Source organism: Physcomitrium patens, chromosome 11, assembly GCF_059467195.1.
Source record: "Physcomitrium patens ecotype Gransden chromosome 11, ASM5946719v1, whole genome shotgun sequence".
Lineage (NCBI taxonomy): Eukaryota > Viridiplantae > Streptophyta > Bryopsida > Funariales > Funariaceae > Physcomitrium > Physcomitrium patens.
The window spans coordinates 17,099,006-17,115,630 of NC_143420.1; the positions used below are offsets into that span (position 1 = coordinate 17,099,006).

Genomic DNA, 16,625 nt, shown 5'->3' on the forward strand with positions numbered 1-16,625 from the left:
TAAGCAAGATATTTTTGAGAGAGGCTAGTTTGTATGCTTGCATTGCAAATGTAGCTAACAGTAACTTTACACTATATACACATACAAGATGCATGTCTAGATTTTTCAATGAAATCAAACACATGGCAAGGACATTTCAAATATGTGTGGATATTTGACAGAACATTCCAGTTTATTTTCTTATAATTTTTTTATGATATATAATTCTTTATCAATTCCTGCCCACAGATACTGGAAGGACTACGGTATAGGCTGGGCCAGCAATTCTGCCCAGCAGGATGTGGACGAAACGGCTATGGTCTTCCCACTCCTCCTCAAGCCTGGATTCCACATCAAGGAAGTTTGTTTGAGGCAGTATTACAAGGATGGTGAGTTTCTCGACTCCGGTACATCCAGCATAGCAGTCACTGGCATGTTCAATCTCAGTCGAGCATCGCAAATGCTTGGCCCAGGGGAAACACTACTCAAGAAGGCCTGGACTTTCACACGAAGTTTCCTCAAAGAAAAACTCGAGAGTAACAAATGCTTCTACAAGTGGATAATCACCAAAGACCTCGCGGGCGAAAAGAACTTCGCTCTCTCATTCCCATAGTATTCCAGCCTCGATCGCCTTGAGCATCTCAGCTACTTGGACCAGCATGGCCCCGACGATAAGTGGATCGGCAAGTCACTATACAGGTTTTCTCTTGTACTACGCATACCTCATTCTTGAAACAGGACACTACAAGCCCTCCTTTGTTGCTGTGCAGAGAGAGACCAGCCTGGGGAAGCTATCAGGCGTGCACTACTGCATGCACGATCACCTGGAAGTGACCTCCGAGGCGGCAGCCGTCGCTCACATGCAAGAAATGGTGGACAACTACATGCAGCAGCTGACGTACGAACTGCTACGCTTCACCGCAGTGCCGAAGTCGTGCAAGCGAATTGTTTTCGACGCTGCGAGAATTGTTTAGTTAAGTGTAAGATAAAATATGATTTTTTAATAATAATGCATATAGAGATTATTTTAAGACAGTTTTCTTTAAAAATTAAAGAAATTATCTTATTTAAGAATCATTATTGTGTATATATATATATATATATATATATTTAGAATATTTCTGATATTACCACAATTTTTGTTATTGCTACTACAACTTGCAACCCATTCAATATGTTTCTTAAATTTTTATATTCCAATCAAAAATGTTTTTAAATAAAATGGTTTAAACAATATAAAATTACATATATATATATATATATATATATATATGACTTGAAAGATTTTAAACAAAAGTAGCATGGATAGAGAGTTGTAGTGGCAATAGCAAAAACTGTGGTAGAAATAGCAATATTTTGTATTTAAGAATCTTTTTTGCATGTAAATATATTAGTTTGTAGTGATAAAAGAAAAGAAAAGAAAAGAAAAAAATCCTCTTCAACTTATAATTTTATTAAAAAAAATTACTCAATATTTGAAGCTATATTAACTTTAAATCTATTATATAAGTATTATGTGTATTTAAAATTAAAAAATATTCAAGTCTTAGATAAGATATTACAAAAAATTAATAGGATAAATATAAATATAAATATATAAATATATATATATATATATATATATATATATATTGATAGAAGAGTGAAAAAATACATAACAAAGTCATAAACAAATCTTATATATTTTTGTAAAAGAGAAGATAGAAATAGTTTGAATTATTTTTCTAACTACCTATAGGTAGTAGTAACTATAAATTACGATTAATAAATATTCATTTTATCAATTTTTATTAATCACCATAAACTAAATTATTCAATTTTTTTAATAGCAATATAGTCACTTATAAATATATAAAATATTTTGGATTGATAAAGACTTTGTGATAATATCAACTTTTATTTCACTTGTAGATATATAATATAATGTAACCTTGTTTGTTTCTACTTTTCTTTGAATATAGTGATATTTGAAATCAATATATTTTTTTCAATCATAGAATTGTAGATTATTAGTTATAGCAATAAAAAATTCAATTGTCAAAATAAATTATGATTGGTAAAGATATACCATGTCCAAATTCTTTTAATAATGTTTGTAGCCATATTAGTTCTTTTAATGCTATAGCTAACTCTATATATTTAGTATTACTATCAAATTGAAGTTTAATCACTTATTAATAGAATGCTTTGATAAAATAGAATTATTAAAGTTAAATAAGAATTATAAAATTTATTTAATGATTAAAAGTCTCTTATATAATGTGCATGATACCATTTATAAAGTTGTGGTGAATTTATAGTTGTGCAAGAATTTTAAGAGCATAAACTATAGTGTTTAGTTGCTTTTGAATATAAGAAGATTTATATTTTAAAAATTCAAATCAATAAGCTTCTTTTTTCTTGAATTATGTCATATAATAGACATCAAAAGCTAAATCATGTCTTGAATAGGGTACAAGATATTATAAACTTCTAATAACTCTTGAATAAGGTACAAAAATCATCATATTAATATCTTTTCATAAGGTTGGTGGTATTTAAATAGTGTATGTTTACTTTAAAAGGAGTAGATATAATATTACAATTATCTATTCAAAAAATGTCTTAAAAAATCTAAGACATTTGTTTTTGAGAGAGTAATAAATTATAATTAATATGATTAAATCAACTTTTAATATCAATCAATTATTTGATTTTATTAATAACCATCAAAACAAAGTATAAAGAAAATAGTTCTTTGATTGAATTTAGATAAAATGAACATTAAAAATAAAATAATAATTAATTAATTTAAAAAAGAAGGATAAAAAATAATATAAAAAAATTAAAATTAAATATAAGTATTAATAGAATTAAGAATTAAGCATTGATTTGATGAATGTGAAAAACATGGTAATTTTTCAAAGCAAGGATAAGACATATAAAAATTTATTTTAATTACCAAAAAATATACTTTGTAATAATCAAGTCTTTTTTGTTGTAAAAAACCATGAGCTACAAAACAAACCTTAAATTAGGCTAAGGTACTATTAGAATTATGTTTGTAACAAAAAAGCCATTTAAAGCTTAAAATAGATTGATTAAGAGATCTAACAACTAACTTTTTTATATTTTTTATTAAAAATTTATACACCTTTTCAATTGCTAGTTGCAAATTCAATATATCATCTCCTTCTAGATTTTTTAAATAGAAATAGGTTCACTAAGATAACAAAGATAAATCTTATATAAGAAAAAAAGATAGAGTAGATAAATCTGTTAATATTGTATTATAAATGTACATGTAGTATCTAAGAGGATGAAAAAATAATCACCTTAATATGTAAAAGATTCAATAAAAATGGAATAATACTTAATAAGTCATCTACTAAAGCAAGTTTATGAAGTTTTACAATAAGCAAGAAAAAAATAGATAAAATAATATTTGGTGGTGAATTACTTATATAACAATCTACAATACATTTATTGTGTCTTTAATTGGCACCAGAGTGTGTAGTAATAAAAGAGATACAAGTCAAGAGTTGGTCATCTTATAACATTTTTGATGTTATGGGTAGAAGTGGCAAACTAATATTTTATAATATAATATCTTACAAATATAAATCTTCTACAAATGACAAATCTTTGAATAAATTATTAGTATCATAATTTAATGAAGAAGATAAATTAAAAAATACAAGATTTTTATTAAAAGAAACTAAATAACTTACAAAATAAATTCTATTTTTAATTCGAATTTGTAGTAGTCTTTAATTCCAAGATCTATTATATGATTTTAAAAAAATACATTTTTAATTTATAGGATTTAAATTATCTATATATATATATATATATATATAACTTAGGCTACAAGTACATCTGAAGTTACTATATACTCATCTTATATTGTTATATGCATATCCAAAAAAAATTGGAGGCTTCTAATTAGTTGGGTGTTGTTATTTGAACCTTGCCATCTGATAGAAGTGCATGGGATTTAAGGAGGGCAGGAGTCCCTTCTATAGTAGTCTTGCTAACCTATTGACAACCAAGGTCAAGAATCAATGTCTCTTGTAGGGACCTTTTGAGGGAGAGCCTTTAGAAGAGAATTTAAAACTACACTTTGTTTTAGCAATTCTTTTGCTGGTTTTGTGCATACACCATTGAAATGCCTCATATACCTTCTCTTCAAGTCCTCATGGCCTTTCTAAAACCTCAACATTGGAGCCAAGAGCAAAAATTTGCTACTAATTTCTATAGAAAGTGATTGTTGTATTTTATGATTTCAACACAAGTAAATGCATCAATACTAAGTCAATATGCAATTTTTGAGAGTATTTCAAGTTGTTCCAACAATAGAGCTTCTAAGAATTGAATGTTGAGTTGTTTTTGCATGCGCACGTAGTAACTTGTTCCAATTGCAGTTGTAGCTAAAGGTAGATTATATGCAAGTCAAATTTCTTCAAATTCTAGATTAGATTATCTAGCTAGGATTTTATTTTGTATCTTTGTTTTGAGAAAAGGTGTATAGAGAAGTAATTAACATCATCTTATATAAAACATCATATGATTTGTTAATATTTGCCTAACATGCCTAAAGATTTGTCAATGCAATTACAATATGAATTATAGTGTTGAAACACAAGGTGCAAGATCAAGGAATAAGGCCCCTTGTGTTAAATACAAATTTTAAATCTAAATTTTAAATTATTTTATTAATATTAATATTTAATATAAATTATGTTATTTTTAAAATATCATGTAAAATTTTATTTTAATTACATCATATTAAAAAGAATAAAAAATTAAAAATTAAAAATTTATATCTTCATATCCTAGAATCTATATTTGTGGCTTTTTAAGTTTAACAAAAATTCAATAATTTAACTTTCATTCTTTTTTACTAAATTTTATTTATCCATTTTTATTTAAATTTTTATACAATGTCAATTTTGAACCAATTATCTTTTTTAATTTAGAAAATTTTATATTCAAGTATAAATTATTAAAAATATCATTTTTTATTTTTATCTTCCAAATTTTAGCAATTAAACTTTATATTTAAAAGATTAAGTAATAAAAAATTTTAAACTTGAACTCATAGTTTTGTTATAAGATACATTCTCTAGATTTGATATATATTCTAAATGATCCTAGCCAAATAATTAATTTATCTTCACAGAATAATATGTACTCAAATTCGAAACACATTACAACTCTCTTAAAAGATCTCAAACAAAAACACATTGCTCCATCCAAGATTTGTAGGATGTCCATGAGTCATTATTGTACTTACTACTTTGTTTTGCATTGTTCAAGTATATTACATATTATTATGAATACATATACTAGTAAAATCATGTGGATGTAAAAATACAGGCAAAAATTGTATAGACGAATGATTTCAAATTTGAAATAGTACATAATATTATTTCTCTTTTTCTTCATCAAATATTCTACACCAAAGGTGATCTGTTGGAAGCAGTTACTTCTTCACCAACACAACATCACACAGCATACATTATCACAAATAGAGATCACTTTTAGCACTTTTTTGCAAACCACGGTTCTAAAACATAGATCTGCAATCTTTTTCTGAGTTTCCTTTCAACTCTTTTCTCTTCCAGATTCTCACTTACATCCTGCAATTCTTGTTCTGAAGTTTTTCGACCAATTAAGGAAGTATGTCTGATTTCCAGTATACTTCAGATCCTCTCAAAATACTCAAAGACGAGACAAATGTGCAGACATCCATCCTCAAACATTACCTAGTCCTCTCAAAAACATACAAATCAAAGGTTCAGCCTCACGGTATCCACCATCTCACAGCAAACCCCAAATTCGGAAGCTAAGACAAGCAAATGTTTTAGAAATTATCCTCTTGCTAGTTCGAATTCTACCATATTTGATACGAGTCTCAGAACTTTAAAAAGGAAAGACCTCACCGTGCATGGATTTGATTCGAACAGCAAATCGAACTCTGCATTTGTACTAAGTCATGAGCATGGATTCAGACACTAGCTGTTGCAGCGGATCACCGACGAACAGATCGAGTTTATCTGCGTAATTCCCATGAGCTTCTGCCTTCTGTTTGAACAGATGCAGCATGGCAACAGGTTCAATGTATGGCGATGTACCATTCCACACCGTCTGGGCAAACTGGTGATGGACAGTCTCCGAAGGGTGGTATGGATCCCACCAAACATAGGTGTTGGCGTCGGAGCAATGCTGGCATTCTGGCTTTGAGGGGTGACCCTCGTGAACCCCACACCGACCTTCACAGGGCCCTGCCCCGCAGCAGGGTTCATCTACGCTCACGTAACCTGCAACAACAAGAAAGACGATTGAATCTGAAGACATGAACTGCAAGCGCTTACCAACTTGCACTGGTGAGAGTTAAAATGTGCCTTAAGCTTCCAAGTCTCAATCCAGCTCAGTATCTCTCTAGATTGTCATTTTCTCGTGAGCAATTTATGCTTATGTGTTGCATCAAATTTACTACCTCAAAAAGTGAATTTTGAGGAATGTCCATGTCCAGGTGGTAACACTACAATTCTGATGCCATTGTGAGAACATTTTGTTTATGGCCAAAGGATCGAATTCCATGTGCAAGTCTCTTTCAGATTTGGTATGTCTTTGGCTGAAAGGTGAGGAGTGCACTGAAAAGAGACGCAAGCAGAGACGAAGAGACTCACCATACTGTGATGGGTTTTCTAGCCTCTCCGAGAAGAATTTATAGAAATTAGTGGTAACTATTGTTAACCCCGGCAAGAACTGTCCAAGTTGGCTCAGAGCTCCTTTAACAGCATCATTGTGGGCAGCAGCCACGGCAGACACAGGGGCTGAGCAGCTTCGGGTCTCTTCCAGATCCCGGAGGGCTGGAAGACAGCCCATGGGGCCGAGGTCGAATACCACAATCTTTCTGGCCCCTGAGCTGTACAAGATCTGCACATCATGATGACAACCTCAGATCATACACTAAATCATTCATAATACTGAGTCAAATGATTTACATAAACAATGTAGAGTTCGCGAGGAAGGTGATGATGTGCTCACCTTGATGCTCTCTACAATGCTTGTTGCAACAGCTCTCACGAACTGCTCCGGAGTATATTTCTCCTGCTGCTTGGGGTTGCCGAAGTAGCCTCCGAGGTAGTCGTTGCTACCAATGCTGACAATGTATACTGCGTCAGAGAACAGCTCCTCCGCAAAAGCTTGGCCACTCTTTTCTGTTACTTCCGCCTTGTGGTGCAGAAATTGGCGTAGCTGTGTCTGCAAGTCTACCACCTACTCGAAGCCAAAAAAAAAAAAACCAAAAAAAAGAAAAAAAAACCAAAACCAAAACCAAAACTCTTGAGCTTAGAAATCAGGGAACCAAGAAGCTAAAGATAAATGTAACGTTACATTAGGGGAAGAACTCAAAAGTTGTTAGAGATGTGTACATGGCCTTCGTTGGTTTCCACCAAGACTCCAGCTCCTCCAGATCCAAAGTTAGCTCCATGGGAAAGGTCCGCATTTGGCTCCAGAAACGGAGGAATCAAGGGCTTCCCTGCATATTCGACTGCACCATCCAACAGGAAAAAACTTTTCAAAAATCAAAATCACTAAAACATCTAGCCGAGTAATGTGTTAATTTTGTACTGGCATTGGAATGAGACAAATTCAGTCGGTTATAACTGAGCACACTCACCAATGAAGTCCACAATCACGCGGCCATTTGAAAATCTGCCTGTCGGGTTCTTGAAGAAATCTTTTCCATATGGCGGAAAGTTGCCCCTAAAAGCTTGCGTTGTGTTGATATAGTTGTTGGTGCCACAATCCACAGTGGAATCACCGAAAACATAGAGAGCAGGCACAGATGCGCCATGGACGTAAACGGCCGTGAGGATAACCGACACAATTTGGAATAAAATAGCAGAAGGCAGCCATAGAGACCACTTGTTTCCTTCCATTGGTCTTTTTCTCTGTGTGCATAGCAGTCACTTGTTAAACGAGGCACCATAATAGCGCACCATCTTCACTGTGACATAATTAGAGATCTCAATACATGTATTTAATACAACCTCAGCCACATCGTAATTGTTTCATATCTCAAAGCAAACACTGTAGAGGTGGGGTTTGAAGCAGCACAACGATGGTCACGCTGTGCGACAGACACGCAAACACGTCTTTAAAAAAAGCATTCGCCTAATGCCTCTCAAAGCAGTTCCTTGACACCTGTGATACTTATCAAGAAACGGCAACGAGGTGCTCGCAAGAATTACGCAGGGCAAGGAAGAACACCTCATCACATGACTCGACTGGATGAGATGTTTCAAGAGCGTTCTAGTAAATTGGACAGTGCAGAGCTTCAATTAAGCATCCTCTACGACGAACAGCCCACCTCATAGAAAATTGCAACTCAAGTGCGATACAAAAAGAAAAATATCTCTGCAGTACCCAGTTGCTTTTTTGAATCCCCAGAGAGAATCCAAAAAACCTGATTGCTACTGAGTGTTGCAGGCCTGCATGCGGCAGTCGCAGCAGGGTGCGATTATTATGCCACGGATTGCCCAGAGTAATGAAGACAACCCATCGATGGCTTTCGACTGTCTAAGGATATCACAAGTTCAAGTATCTAATGAACAATCCATCGATAGCTTTCAATACACAAGGATATCGCAAGTTCAAGTATCTAACGAACACGCAGAACACTTGCATCAAATTCTCTCTCTCTCTCTCTCTCTCTCTCTCTCTCTGGACTGCTCATCGCAGAATGCTACCAAAGCTGTAGCCACGGCCAAGTCTTTCATGAGCAGTAGCACTTCCCCTTAAAGTCCCTAGAATGATTTTCATAAACTTTCAAAAGGTTTGGAGCTGCGTAACATCTCAACCAATCGTAAGAAATACGGTGGAGTTGTCATGCATCACCAACCAACAACCTACATTCACCCTTGAGAGTTTCTTTTTCTATTTTACCTCCCGTCGTGAGGCTACCATCCTCATGGGCTGTGCCCATAACCAACGAATGTTTCGAGAAGGATTGGTTATACCAACAGAATCCGTGGCTATTGTCTCTCGAGCGCATGGCTCCTGAATTTCAGCAAATGCAGGGGAGTTGGCACCTCCACCTCATGAACGCTTTTTGGTTACCTTTTTGTCACCATATCGGGACCTACTTGGCGGTCGGAATTCGTCTCAATGTGGGGTTGTCATGTGGCGAGCACAAGGGTCACAAACATCGCACTCATCATCCGTTGGCCTCCATCATCAGCAACACTCAACAAACGCAAGCATATCGCAGGCAATCAGTCATCAGAATTTCAATCAGCTTAGACAGCGATAGCGAATTGCTGCAGAAAATTTAGGGGATAGCAGCAGGAATCCGTAGCCAGAAATCGAGTGGGTTTCATGATGCAGGCCATGGCCACACTGCCGTGCGCCACAGGGCCGCAGCCAGGCTATGGTCATCACCGAGGCAGGATCAACGTGGCCACCAAGAGTCGGAGCCCGAGACTTGGAATTGGTCTTGAAGGGGGTAGGGGAGGGTTGGTGGTGGCGAGGAGCAAGCAGCCGGACGTGCAAAAAGAAACGGAGGAGTTGAGCGGCTTCGACATGCCGACCCGGAGTGGGATTTCGGAGAAGAAAGTCGCAGTCCTCGAGGTTGATGAAGGACGGCGAGTGGAGCGGATGTTCTCCAATTTGAATGAGGTCTCGCTCAAGCATGAGCCCGGTAAGTTCTTCCTCTCGAGCTCCCGTGGTTCGACCTTTGGCGACGCATGATCTTGATAATACGGCATGAATTGTGCCGGAGATAAACCTAATCTGCACATGCGGTGGCCATGTGTCATATCTTGTGAAATGTATCGGCAGGAAGTCTTGTGAGTGCGGTACTTCTGATTGCGGGCACAACAGTAGGGGCCGGCATATTGGCGATCCCGTCCGTGACTCAAGAGTCCGGATTTCTGGCTTCCTCCGTTGCATGCATCGGTTGCTGGCTTTACATGGTATGTCATCCTCTAACCTTCACGGTCATCATAACAACTTTCTAAGAATCATCATCGCCCAAGATATCCATGCAGACTGACTCATAACAAGCACCATGTGGAACAGAGCAGGTTGGATCAGGGCTACTCGTAGCCGAGGTCAATGTCAACACGATGTGTGAGCTTGGATCTGGGGGGGTTTCTCTCGTAAGCTTCCCACCTTCACACCACGATTGTCTATTACATTCTTATTTGATTTTATCCTTCTAAAATTCTGAAAAGTTGACCCTTCCAGAAATGAGCTAATGGCTGCACAGGTTTCCATGGCTTTACGTACATTAGGCGTTTGGGGAGTGCGAGTAGCCTGGTAAGGTGGGCATCTAACATATTCTTCTCACCATTTGCACCTAAATTCTCCAAGTAACTTAGAATCGATAACAGTATTGTGCACTTTCGTGGGCGTGGCGCACAGTGGGGCTTATCTCTTCATCCACTACGCGCTGCTCGTGGCTTACATCGCACGCTCCTCCGATATCGTCACCAACGCCGTTGGCATTCCTTTGTGAGTCTCCTTCAAAGTCGAATTCTACCGTTTACTTGAATCTATCTATAAATCATAGGTATTTGCATCGTGTGCTCGTTCTCATTTATTGGTGATTCTCTTCCAGGTGGGTCAGTGCAACTTTGTTCACAAGCACCCTTGGTGGCCTATGCTATTTTGGGAGGTAAGGCTGTGGTGCTTCGAGAAGAATCTTCACATTTTATTGTCTCTGGAACATGTGTATGGATTTCTGAAAGCCTGCAAACAACTGGCTCATTATGGTTTTTATTTGGGGCACAGCCAGCGAGTGATTGGTGTAGTTAACGGAGGCCTTGTGGTCGGCATTCTTGGCAGCTTTGGCCTCCTTGTGGTAATTTCATTTCCTGCGGCATTATGTTTTTTCTGCTTTTAGTTATCCACATGAGCTCAAATTTATTTGCGCATCTTTACTACGCGAGCTGTTGATCTTGGATTGTTTTTGTAACAGACTGTTGGATCTTCAGGACTGGATTTCAACTCACTGTTGACGGCCAACTGGGTAGCCGTCCCGCACAGTATTCCAGTCATCGCCTTAGCGTTCGTCTACCAGGTAAGCTTTCGAAGTTTCATTTCATTATCAACTGCTGGAGTATTTGATGGATTGCAATCAACCTTATTCATACTCACTACCTTGCAGAATGTTGTTCCTGTGGTGACAACGAGTTTAGAGGGAGATTTACCAAAAATCAGGTGCGCTCCTCTTGCTTTCAGGTTTATTATTCGATATGTATGGAGTCCAGGCAGTGAAAGAAAACTATTTGCTGCAAGGGTTGGGCTTTAGGCTATTGAAAGCTCTTACTGGCTTTGATATGGCATTGTTAAGCTTAGAAATGAATTCCAGCATGTAGAAGTCTTATTCTCTGAAGTTAGCTATTGTTCCACCTCATTCGGGATTCTTTTTAGAAGCACTTCAATGACAGAGCTGCGGTGGCTTTGTTCGCTGGCACAGGACTGCGGTGGTACTAGGAACCGGCATTCCACTGGTGCTGTTTCTGATCTGGAACGCAGTCATCCTCGGTACTTCGTCATCTCTAGTGGATCCCTCCGGGGCCGTGCAAGCCATCTCTGACCCCTTGCTCAGACTCCGGTCTGCCAGTGGCATCGTCGCTGTAAGTCGAAACCTGTAACCAAAACCCTGAAAAGAATCATCCTACCTGAGCATTCTCCATCTAACGTCATTTTTCCCCTTTGTTTGGTCGTTTTTACCCATGTCACCAGCCAACTGTGGAGGTCTTCTCATTTTTGGCCATAGCCACCTCCTTCATCGGCTTCGTCCTCGGGCTCTCTGACTTTCTCTGTGACTGTAAGTGCACAAACCAATTATTTCTCCTGCAACCAGTCAAGCATTCAGGAATTTGCCAAGACCGTCCTTATGATCTTATAAATCTGAAATCACCTTTTTTCTTGTCGGCTCGTTTCAGTGCTGAAGATTCCTGGAGGAGGTCGCCGTTCACCGCTCCCTTACCTCCTCACGCTCATTCCGCCAATGTTCCTGGCACTGACGTCGCGGGACATCTTCTACCAAGCTCTGGATTTCGCAGGGACATACGGAGGTAGGAGTAGTTCATTCCCACAGACTGATCTTTGCCAGGCTCAGCTCGTCGAATCCACACATTTTGGTTGAAGCATGGATTTCGTACTAACAAATCCCTTCACCGTGTGGTTTGGTTTCGATGCCAGTGCTTGTCCTCTTCGGCATCCTGCCGGCGGCTATGGCTTGGTCTGAGCGCTACTCTGGCATCTGCCTGCCTCCGTCAGTGAAGCCGATTGTTCCCGGCGGGCGCCTTACGCTGGCGTTCTTCATCGGTGCGGCGGGTTTCGTGATCACGTCGGAGGCGATCTCCAAGCTCTTGCCGTAGTTACAGGCTGTGGGTCGCTGGGTTTCTCTTATCAGAACTCAATTCTTAACAGAACTTCTACCTTATCATATCCTCTAAGCTCGTACTCTTATCAGGATTTTACAAGGGAGAATTGAGTTGAAAAGAATAGACTTGTCGGTGCGCTAGAATTGAAGTGTGAACGGAACTTGACTATTTTTTGTTTGTTATTATCTTCTTTATTTTTAATTGTTCATGAAGTGTTACTTTTCTTGGTTTCTCAACCAAAAAAAACAAGCAGTAGACATGAGCATGCAATGGATATGTTTTAATATATTGGGTATGTTTTAATTTGATTTAATGGTATATTTGCTTTGATGTAATCAATAATTGTAACAGGAGAACAACCTTTTTTTCCCTGAATCTATTAAATGTATTCTTTTCTTCCTATGCTACATTCTTAACTTTCCACCTTGCTTCATACAGAACCTTTGACAGAATTGTCAGCATGTTGAATCAAAAGTGTTGAAATACTACAAATAGCTCTTACTGAAGATAGACAAGTGTGTCATTTCAGGGCGAGCACATATAAATAAGGGTATGAGTGTGGATTGATTTCTAGTTTTGCATGCACTGTGTCCCATTTTGACTGTGGGTTGACTGCACATTTATGTCATGCAAACAAAACCCATCTCTCAAAACCCAACATATGTCAATTTTTGAACTACTACCCATATTTATATGTATATCCACATGTACATATTCAAATGACTTTAAAGAATGTCAACCATGGCTAAACTGTGTGGTGGCTTGCAACTTTACAATTACCAGATTTGGAAGCCATGTTTGTTTGTTTGTTATTTCTATATTTTATTTTACTTTTAATTTAAATGTGGTGGCTTGCAGCTTTACAAATACCATCTTGGAAGGCCATGTGTTGTCTATTTGTTATTTCTTTTAATTTATTTTATGTGTGGTTTGAATAGAGGCATAGGTTTAGGGTTTCTGATGTTGGATTTCTTGGTGTCATTTGCACAGGGCCAAGGGGTTTGGTATCTGGAGTGTGGCCTTCTATTGTGGGGTATGAACAGGGACTGAATTACTAAAACTCAGCCAACAGCCAAGCCACAAAGGAGTGCAAGCTCCTGGAGTCTTCATATACCTCTAATTTGCTTTTTCCATTCAACTCCATCCCAGGTTTGCTTTTACTTTCCCCTTATTTCTTATCTTTCTGTTATTTTGGGTGTGATTGTGGAATAGTTGGCACAAGTTCCATCATTTTTTTTTATAAGCATTTAAGTGCACATGTTTTTTCTAACATTGTGTTGCATACATTTTAAATATATATATATATATATATATATATATATATATATAATGAATTCAATGTTAGAAATTAGAAAAATTAAATTACAACAAAATATTGATAACATGTAGATTATTATTTCAAAAAATTAATAATATGTAGATGTTAACATACCTGCAACCACACATAGATAAAATAATATTGTAACTTTAAGTGAATTTGGCTTTAAATTATGCAACTGCTTTCCATCAAAGTTTTGCAACCATTACTTGCATCAAGACCTTTAAAGGTAACTTGAAAATAATAAAATAAGGTGCCTTAAAAATGCCACTACATTGGATTCTGTTGTGGGAAATGACAAAGGGCTGCTCTATTAGGGCATTGATTAAAACAAAATAACTTTTGAACAAGTTACAAAATCACAACAACAACGACAACAACAAACAAACAAACAGCATGATAGGTGCAACATGATGATGGATGAAAATAGTAAAACTTTGGATTTTGAAAATCATGCCAAAGTATGTTATATAATATCTTGTTTTTTTGTTGATCTCTCTTCTAAACAATCATTGGGCACAATGCAGAACTTTCAGCAGATTCTCTAAACTTAGGAACCCTAATTTTTGTGTGGAAGTGTATGAAACACCACGCAGCCCTTCTCATGCCACAAAAAAAAGTTCCAAAGCTTCCAAGTCCAACAATGCGGAACTTGGGCTGAAGAATTACTAGAAGCATGTAATGAAGGCGTCCATTGTTGGGTAAATATTCATGGACATTTGGGGCAGGCTGACCCAGGGTCTCAAAATGTAGGCATGTGGGTTTTGTAGGGACAAGCCTAGTCCCCACATTTTGCACACCAAATCCATGTGGATTCAATCCCTGGGACCCATATAATTCTAGGTCAATGCCATTTCGGAGCCCCAGCTTGGATGGTAGCAAGTGATGGCTGCCTGGAGTCCTTGTTCATACTGTTGGTCACTATTCATACTGCCCTTTAATTTGGTAGAATCTGCAGCAAAGTGCTGTTTTCTGAGGGTTTTGGCAGGTGGTCTGTTTCCTTGTTTGAGGGATTTTGCTTGATTAAGAGAATTGACTGTTGGGTGGGTGGGATCTCAGTGCAAACTCTACAAAAACTACAAGAATTATATAAGCACATTTGATTTCTAATTTGTTGAATCTTGGGTGAAACACCATTCTATTCCTCTTTAGGATAATCATGTACGTACGTATGTATGTATTAATCAGGATGCTCTAATTTTATCATCATTAAGTTTTTTTTACAGAGAAATTATATAGAATTGAAAAATGCGTTTAATAACATAAAAAGTATGTTAATGATAAGGATGTTCGATGATTGTTTATTCAATAGACATTAATACATTTGATCACCAAAATACACTAGTATTGGAGCTTCTTATTCTGCTTCGAGAATAATATATTTTTAAAATGGTACCTAAATGCTCACAAAGAAGGTGGAACAATTAATACATGAGTTTCTTTTTTAAAAAAGAATATCTTGACAACAAAAATTTGATCAAAATAATAATAAAAAAAACAAACAAACAAACAAAATAGAACATAACACTATGTACTTTTTGTAAAGTGGATTACATTTGATATATTTAAAAACTATGAGGTGTGGATCTTAGTATTAACCTTAGATGTTAAGCCTCTCTATATCTTTCTTATGTAGCAAGGCACTTAAATAAGATACAAATTATGTAATAGTGTTAAATGTACTTATAAATGAACAGGGATAAAGAAATACATTGTTGTTTGGATGGATGGCCATAAATAGATACAATTATCTTTAGTATATAAGATAATTTTTTAAAAATAATTATCAAATAACTATTTTTTATTTTTTATTTTAAAACTCTTCAATTTTATTAAGTATTATAACTTTTATTTCATTATACACATATAATTGACCTTAATACTAATATTTAAAAAATAATAGGTAAAACATTCACTACATAATATATTGGTTTTAAGTTAAAAATTTAAAGACGCACTTAATTGTGACACTTTTTTACACAAGGGCATATTTAATATGATCATCAATATTCATATCTATTTATTGCCAACAATTTCTTTTAATATTTAATCTTAGTTTTCTTTGCCGAAACCATTGTGGTATTAAACCAAGAATAATAAAGTGTGTTTTTTAATTAATTTAATATTTTGGGTTATTTTAATAAACATACAATAAATACATTATGAATTATTTATTATCAGAATCTTTTGTGTTTCACTTTAATTGGTTTAAAGACTTTTTACAAACACATTCATTTAATCCAATGAGATCGTATTTAGTAATTACACACAGATAGAATTATATATTTATATATTTATATATTTACAATTCAAGCATATAAATGATAGAGTTTTGAATATTTTATCATTTTTTAACTTTAAGTGAAATGAGGTGAGAATATTTAAATTCCTTTGATATGATTCAATGTTCTAACTCTATTGAAAATTCTATGTAAATTTATATCAATGTGTAAGGAGACAAGTGCAGAAAGGATCTATACTTAATCATATATAAAGTATCAAGACTTTGATAGGACATCAAATTTATTTTAAAATAAATAATAAATAGATAAATAATCTATATAACCATTATAACTCTAAGCACATGCTTAAAAATAATATATGTGTTATTTGTGTGTATGTAGTTAGAGTCATAGTATACATACACATGTATATACGAATTTCTTATTTGGATTTTAAAATAATGATATAATATTCAAACAATAATTTTTTCAAATTATTAAAAAAATATTAAATTTATAAAAAAATAAAAATAAGAATTAATTTTCTTTGAATGAAGTTTATAAATAAATAAACCATCAAAATCTACATCCAAATTACTATCAATCCAAAATTATATTAAAAATAATATGTTTCCATTTAAGTGATTAGATTATGATACAAATGAAATGCATACATACCTGAAAACTAAACTAATATTTTAAAAATAACAATAATCA

The 16,625-nt window shown here is 35.4% G+C and overlaps 2 protein-coding genes across 7 annotated transcripts; one reads left to right on the forward strand and one right to left on the reverse strand.

Moving 5' to 3' along the window:
- Positions 1 to 5,537: 5,537 nt before the first annotated feature.
- LOC112288637 (GDSL lipase) lies at positions 5,538 to 8,870 on the reverse strand. Of its 5 annotated transcripts, none has more exons than XM_024533043.3 (6): positions 8,721 to 8,870; positions 7,649 to 7,922; positions 7,401 to 7,519; positions 7,015 to 7,245; positions 6,654 to 6,903; positions 5,538 to 6,281 (listed from the first exon to the last, which is right to left on the reverse strand). In XM_024533043.3, exons 1-6 carry the CDS (start codon positions 8,748 to 8,750, stop codon positions 5,950 to 5,952), a joined length of 1,236 nt encoding a protein of 411 aa, XP_024388811.1. In that variant the 5' UTR covers positions 8,751 to 8,870; the 3' UTR covers positions 5,538 to 5,949. The 5 variants fall into 5 exon arrangements, with proteins under 5 accessions (XP_024388811.1, XP_073393577.1, XP_024388816.1 ...); XM_073537476.2 differs by lacking the exon at positions 8,721 to 8,870 and adding an exon at positions 8,398 to 8,578; XM_024533048.3 differs by lacking the exon at positions 8,721 to 8,870 and adding an exon at positions 8,342 to 8,470.
- Positions 8,871 to 9,082: 212 nt separating this feature from the next.
- Positions 9,083 to 12,617, forward strand: LOC112288636 (uncharacterized). Of its 2 annotated transcripts, none has more exons than XM_024533042.3 (13): positions 9,083 to 9,670; positions 9,811 to 9,944; positions 10,056 to 10,130; positions 10,241 to 10,290; positions 10,396 to 10,485; positions 10,592 to 10,648; positions 10,765 to 10,834; positions 10,952 to 11,053; positions 11,141 to 11,193; positions 11,453 to 11,612; positions 11,722 to 11,806; positions 11,925 to 12,056; positions 12,184 to 12,617. In XM_024533042.3, the coding sequence occupies exons 1-13, from the start codon at positions 9,349 to 9,351 to the stop codon at positions 12,360 to 12,362; spliced, it is 1,509 nt and encodes a 502-aa protein (XP_024388810.1). In that variant the 5' UTR covers positions 9,083 to 9,348; the 3' UTR covers positions 12,363 to 12,617. The 2 variants fall into 2 exon arrangements, with proteins under 2 accessions (XP_024388810.1, XP_090110604.1); XM_090254478.1 differs by having other exon boundaries at positions 9,156 to 9,670; positions 10,051 to 10,130.
- Positions 12,618 to 16,625: the final 4,008 nt, after the last annotated feature.

Bases quoted from the DNA above. Each gene is read 5' to 3' on its own strand.
- LOC112288636 (XM_024533042.3), top strand. From the start codon at position 9,349: ATGATGCAGGCCATGGCCACACTGCCGTGCGCCACAGGGCCGCAGCCA. The intron at 10,131-10,240 runs GTAAGCTTCCCA...ATGGCTGCACAG, and splicing joins GATCTGGGGGGGTTTCTCTC to GTTTCCATGGCTTTACGTAC. The intron at 10,291-10,395 runs GTAAGGTGGGCA...CGTGGCGCACAG, and splicing joins TGGGGAGTGCGAGTAGCCTG to TGGGGCTTATCTCTTCATCC.
- LOC112288637 (XM_024533043.3), bottom strand. From the start codon at position 8,750: ATGAAAGACTTGGCCGTGGCTACAGCTTTG. The intron at 7,923-8,720 runs GTAGCATTCTGC...CTATGCACACAG, and splicing joins TGGCCGTGGCTACAGCTTTG to AGAAAAAGACCAATGGAAGG. The intron at 7,246-7,400 runs GTACACATCTCT...GGCTTCGAGTAG, and splicing joins TGGAAACCAACGAAGGCCAT to GTGGTAGACTTGCAGACACA.